At 43.1% G+C, this 6,787-nt stretch overlaps 1 protein-coding gene across 2 annotated transcripts in view; it reads right to left on the bottom strand.

Moving 5' to 3' along the window:
- Positions 1-6,787, bottom strand: part of grb10b (growth factor receptor-bound protein 10b) — a 59,822-nt gene that overhangs the window by 31,864 nt on the left and 21,171 nt on the right. For both annotated transcript variants that reach the window (XM_031873712.1, XM_031873714.1), the window contains exons 4-5: positions 3,342-3,633; positions 543-687 (exon numbers count right to left, since the gene is read on the bottom strand). In XM_031873712.1, the coding sequence (XP_031729572.1) occupies positions 543-687; positions 3,342-3,633 (437 nt within the window). The remainder of the gene's footprint in view (positions 1-542; positions 688-3,341; positions 3,634-6,787) is intronic.

Below are 6,787 nucleotides of genomic sequence, written 5' to 3'. Positions count from 1 at the left end.
CACACACACACACACACACACACACACACACACACACACACACACACTCTCTCTTTGCTCCTCCACTCTTCACCCCATTCTTTTTTTCTCAAACAAAGCCGCAAACACTCTTGAGCACACACATGATCTGTACACCAGAGTGCTATCACGTGCAAGCAATCATCATGCCTCAGATGAGCAAAACACGGGGCAGATGTGGAGCAGGGAAAATTCCTAAATGCTCATGTCCAACACACTTGACCACTAAATACAGCTGATTTAGGATATTCTGCATTCTTCAAAACAAGTAACTTGAGTCACACATGTCTCAGTTATCAAGATAAAAGTAAATCAGAATCAGCTGATGTCTCATATCCTGTTTTTCCAGAAGGGAGAAGCATCTGCCATGGTCTCCCATATAGCACGAAGACAATGTTTTGTATCCAATGCAACCACACCAAATTATAATGCATGGTAAAATACGAAACCCACCGGACATCTGCTGGGAAAATGTTAACTTTCTCAGTTCACTGAAAAGTGTGTCTTTGTGGGGTTTGACTTACATATATGTCAGTGGAGGGTTCTCCAGGAGGTAGAGAGCCAGGACTTAGCACAGGGGAGTTTGCTAGACTGCAGAGCTCTGGGAAAGGGTTGGGTATGGCCGGGAGGGATGATGTCCTCAGCTGCTGCTCCTCCTCCTGCAACCTCCTGGACAAAGGATGACAGTCATATAGTCAAACACACGCCTAGTATTAGCTTGTGTTCATCCCTGATACAACTACTAAGTGAAGTCTAAGGTCGTGACCTGGAACAGCCCCTTGAAAAGTGAGATGGGAAAAACTTTGAAATGAGAGCTGCTGACACATGTGAAATATGTGCAGGAAAGAGAGAGTTAGAATTAATAAAGCATCGATGTACAGTATCAGGCTCATGTCTGTTTCCATCTGATCTACCCCATAATAAAAAATTCCACGGCAACTGGAAATCACAGACCCCCGCAGCGCGCTAGCTAATGTTCTGCAATATTTATCACACATCAATATTAAATCAAGACATTGCTTTAAAGTCCTTTTTTTAAATCAGGCACATACAGTACAGTGGAAGCTTGTGCCCTGAGAGAGAAATGATGATTTGACAGCCGATCATAAACTTTTCAGGATTCCCTTTTTTTTTTTTAATGGGCAGGCCAGTTTCTGAAATTCTAGCTAGCTGGCTCAGAGAATCACTGTAGAAGACTCTTTCTCTACAGTGTTCTTTAGCAAACTGTCTCTCTGTAGAACCCAGTGAGTTCAAAAGGGAACGGGCCTTTTGATGTTGTCCCATCTGAGCTTGAGAACAGGGTTATCCAGAGGTCAGCCCTGAATAATAAGAACTTCAGAGTCTGTGCATTTGAAAGAGAGAGAGAGAGAGAGAGCGAGAGAGAGAGAGAGAGAGAGAGAGAGAGAGAGAGGGAGGGAGCTCATAAGACAGAATACTCCATTACCTGATCATCCCTTTTCTGCTTCTGTCATATACTCCAAAGGCGAATAATAGGAGCTGACACCGGCTCTGCTGTGAATGCCTTTGTGTTTGTGTGCACTGTACGCATGCAGCCATACTTCTGTTGCCTTAGTGTGTATGCGTGAGTGAGCGTATCCACTTTTGAATGCATACAATAACAGCCTTAGGGAGAATGTGGGTTACTATTCCTCAAATTGAGAGAGACATTTGCACTTGGTACAAAAACAAATGAGAATTTTTACCTTTCTCTCCCCACTGGTGTAGTTTGAGACAAAGGGGGAGTGACAAGGAGAAACGGGCCATTCAAAGGCTACGGATAGGGAGCGGGGAGGAAACGTTATGCCCAATTATCGAGAGGGTGGTGAGGAATGATAGTCTGGAGTGAGAGGCTTCTTTTCCAATGTAGAGACAAGAAAGGAGCTCTGCATGTGTGTGTGTGTGAGGCTGGAAGGAGTTAGCTTAAAGTTTAGTGGCATACTTCTGTTGTGGTTCTGTTGCCCAAGTGCATGTGTCTGTATGTGGGCACATGTACACTTGAAGTAGTATTTGCTGGTATATGCGTATGGCTATCTACAAGCATCTTCAGTTCTGATGGTACCTAAGTTGTGTTTGATGTCACGGTAAAGCCCCTGATGAACGGATACAATTTTACTGACAAACAGCAAATTCATAATTCCCTTCAACTGTGTGTTTTGATACATTCAATGTCATGTGTAAGCTAAGAGTTTAGAAATGATCAAACCGAAAAAAAAACCAGCCCAGTGTTGCAACTCTTTTCCAATGAAAGTAGCGAACAGCATGAGCTCCAAAAGCTGTAACAGGGACAGCCCACCCCATCAGGCTTTCCTCCAAAGCCACTCCCCCAACAACAAACATGGCCATGGTTATTACTCACAGTTATCAAGCTGGTGGAGGACTCGCAATGACCAATAAGTACACATGCAGAGTGCGGTTTGTGTGAAAGGCCCATTAAGAAAGTAGACAGGCCGTCTTCATTCAGACCGAATGAAATGATTCCAATGGATATCTTCTCCGAACCCTAAACTGCAGCTCCTGTGTGTCCGCAGACAGACCCGGTAGCGACAGCCACATATACCCGATTTTCTTTTTGTTGACGTTTTTTTTTTTTTATATCAGAGCATTTGATTTATTGATTGCTGTTGGGATGTAAAGACAATTTTAACAATTATATGAATATTTCTAAAAGAAATTACCCAGCCTATCTTTATTAAATGAGGATTGATCAACTATCAAAATAGTCCCCATTTAATTGTCGGTCGACTGATTCAATGATTCATCTTCACTTATCTTTAAATTATCTTCAACATTTAAAAACTATAACTTCAGTGCGAACTGAAAATCACCTGTCACAGTTGTACTTTCGTGTCACTTTACAACAACAATTGTTGTCACTAATGTTTCTGTTGCATCAAAAAGCCACACGCGTTTAGGGATGAAACTATATCCCTTAGGATACAAGTAAATTAATGTATTGTTCAAGAGAATTTTGTAACCAAAAAAACTAGACTCACAGGCTGATGGACAAATAAACCTCCAAACCCTGTTTGTGTCATAATAACATTCATGTGGTAGCACCTTCTTTTTTTCTATGACGTTGGTTATTTCACTGTGGCGCTCCAGAGGGTGACTCACCCGACTCGCTATGCCGCCCTGCAGCCAAATATAAGTTTATGTACATTTTTGTGAGGGCCGTGTGACATGCCCGTCTGGACAGCTCCATCTGGGGTTCTGGCACATTTCTATTCCCTGCCAAAAAAAAAACCCATCCAACTATGAGCTGCTGAAGAGGGGCAGAGCAATATATCAACACCGATATCTGTATATACTGTGGGGTCACCGACCTGACAGCGAGAATGTGCATGGGTTGTGACCGTCGCAGGCCGGTTTGGGAGGAGTCCGCAGACGAGGAGGAAGAGGAGGGCAGCTCCGGGGAGACATGGCTTAGCGCGTGTGAGTGCTGACCCTGCCGAGGCTGGTTGTGTTGCATGTGATGATGGTGGTGTTGGTGTGAGGAGATCTGTCCATTGTGCAGTAGTGGGGTGGACTCTGTCTGCTGGCCACTGCAGTTGGAGTACAGGCTCTCCAGCGAAGAGTTCATATCATTCACCAGGGCCTCTAAATCGACGTCATCCTCTGGAGGAGACAGATAGAAAAGGTGCACGTCACTGGCTGAATTCAGAGAGAAACTGAGAGTAAAATCCCTCAAATGAGGAGTGCAAGACACGCTTCTGTAAAGTAATGGAGAGGTTTCAAAACTTGCTGCAGACAAGTGAGCAAGGAACAGTGTGGAGCAGAAAACACATCACGAAAACTGGAAAGAACTTCAAACCCCAAATGCAATAAAACACAACAAAAGAAAAATGAAAGTCCTATAAGCGTGCTGTTTTGGTTTCAAATAGTTGAGGGACACACACAAAAAAAAGAAGTTAAGTCCCTGGATATTGTTGGGACTTTCCCTTTCTATTTCAGTTTCTCTATCATTTCATTGTGGCCTGGATTTGAACCCTTGACCTCAATTTGCCCCACCTCAATTCTAAGTAATACCAAAAAAAAAAAGGAAAGGAAAACACTAGCATGCACAAAACACACACACACACATGCACAAAACACACACGCACACACACACACACACACACACACATAACCAGTTTTGCGAGAGTGCACAATCAGCAACACTATCTTGACTAAGTACATTGAGCTGCTCTGGGAGCCAAATCTCCAGGGATAACAGGTACAGGCACAAACCTGTCTGTAACGCTGCTCAACTCTTACCACTGGGGTTCACAGCGAAGGCAGCGGCTCTAACTTCACCGCACATATCAAACATTCTGCTTTTAAAGGTCTTTTAAAGCAGGATGTGGAATTCTTCTCAGAGGGGGAATCTATCCTCAAAGCTTCTGTGAAAACCTCTCGGCCCATTTTAATTCATGAAGAGAATTTTTCAACTGACTCCAGGAGCAGGTTGGATCAAAGTTTGAAGTGAGCTCAATGGAAACTCTCTCTCTCTCTCTCTCTCTCTCTCTCTCTCTCTCTCTCTCTCTCTCCAATTGCTTCATGCAGTGAAAGTTTTATCATCTGGGTGAACTGGGTGCATAACTTTGTTCTTTCTAAATTACAATCTCCTGTGGTCACTCATCTTATGATTAATAGATCTTGGATATGAAAAAATAAATCTATCTCATGAATTCATCATCAAATGTCTGTTTTCAGATCCTTCTGAGTGTACTGCAGGACACCAGTAAACCACCAGGGGGAGACAAACTCTAATCGTACAGGGCAGGTGGGTTCATGTGAAGTAAACAATTATCTTGTATCTATTTCTAATTGTACTGTTGATTCTCTCAGTGGACACATGAGAAATGTGAATGTATCATTCTTAATCACTGAATGATAATCTGAAAATAGAATGGAGCAAAGTTTTTGTTAGCACTATCCTCTTCAGCACAAACTCCAGGTACAGCCGATGGTTCAAAAACTAAGCTTTTCGAATGAATGACTGAATGAAAGCTAACGATGTGCCATATTTGAACTTTTATCGTGAAGTACTGCTGTCAGAACTCCAGGACTTTAAATGTACCCTGCACTGTGTGACTCGTGTAACTTCCCCACAGCTCAGGGTGCAGGACACCTGACAGCTGGACCATACGAGGTGTTGCGAGGGTCATGCCACCTTAAAGCAGCTAAAAGTCCCACCGCTCAGCAGAAAGCTGACGTCTGCAATTTGATTGATGTAAAGTTTTAAAAGCAACTGGCTTCAAAGTGAGCCCCTAAGCCTGGCAAGGGATCAGTTTCCTGTGAAAGTATACAAGATGTTTTTTTTTTCTTTTTTGTTCCAGAGGCAACAACAGGAGCCACAGGTTAGCAGGATAGCAAACATCCCCATCTCTTTCATGCAGCAGCATAGCTGTGGCTGCAGCACTGATGCTAAAATATACCTGCTGAAAATGAGCTTTTTTTTCTGAAAACGTGTCGGGTAGCTGTATCACAGGTGCCGGTGAATCGAAGGTGGTTAATCTGTGGGTATTAATAGTGACAAGTAAGCTGGAGCAGCTACTTACAGATAGCCCGGAGAGCTAAAGAGCTATATACCACAAGAGACAGGGTTCATACAAAGGTAAGACAAAGGTAACACCGAAAGGAGCAATATCAACGGCAGCAGCAGCAACGGTAATTTAAAAACTAATAAATATAAAATTATTAACATAATCAAAAAATACATCCAAATGCTGTGAGGGTAAATCAGAAACTCCATCAAAAGTGAGCAAAACTCCAAAAATGACTTTTACCCTGAACACATCATCTGCTCATCATCCATCATTCTCACTAGGTGAGACATGTACCCTCAAGCTAGAGAGAGAAAATAAGTTTCCTCATGAATCTGACCTACTTTGGGATTGGCAGAGCACAAGAAACACAACCCATTAACCCACACAAGGATGTAGGATCGGTGCGTCATTAACGGCCATGCGATTGCGATCATGTATGCATGTCACAATCAGGCAAACAAAGGCATGCGTCATGTGCCCGGGTGTGCGGCTGACAGATTGATGACACAGAAAGCATGCAGGCAGGCACACACGCACCGGATTTACATGCATGAAGATCTGGAGCAGAGAGCCAACTATAGTTCTTTCTTTGACATGGAGTACAGACATTGTTTTGCCAGGCAAATTCATGTCATTGCACACCGTGGGCCTACAACATTATAGTATTAATTAGATCCTCTCGAAGTAGCACACAGAGCTACAGATGTAGACGGAGCTGACAGTGAGAATTTGCAGCTGTGATGCATCACTACAAACTTTGACACCAAACACTATGGGTAATATCAATACACTGTAAACGTGTCGCTGTAGCATGTGGCATAAATCTGCAGCCAAGGTCTGAAAGCAGGTGAGAAGAAACTCCCACTCCACACTAATGTGCCGAGCAAAGTGAGCTTAAAGGAAGCAAGAATCTCTTTAGAACTGTATCCACCTAAGAGAGGGATCTCTGTCGAGCATCTCTTCCGTTTGGACACGCAGCAGGTATAACCGCATCAAATGGGTATAAAAAGGACATTACACCTCTAGAGCTGCTAATTCTGTGTAATAAATGGATAAACGACGAGGAGGCATTATTTATAAAGTACATGAATGCTTTAACATGTCACAGTGAAGACCTTTGTTTTCAAAATAGCCCAAGCTTCCTCTATTGTCTGAGCCACACATACTCATTCACACCATTGACTCCTGGACCAACAGGGCTACAAGCAACCAAAAAAAAGGAGGGAGCAAATGTCACAGAC

Source organism: Anarrhichthys ocellatus, unplaced genomic scaffold (genome assembly GCF_004355925.1).
Source record: "Anarrhichthys ocellatus isolate YVR2014 unplaced genomic scaffold, GSC_Weel_1.0 scaffold74, whole genome shotgun sequence".
In the NCBI taxonomy this organism is placed as follows: domain Eukaryota; kingdom Metazoa; phylum Chordata; class Actinopteri; order Perciformes; family Anarhichadidae; genus Anarrhichthys; species Anarrhichthys ocellatus.
This window is presented reverse-complemented; position numbering and strand designations above follow the sequence as displayed.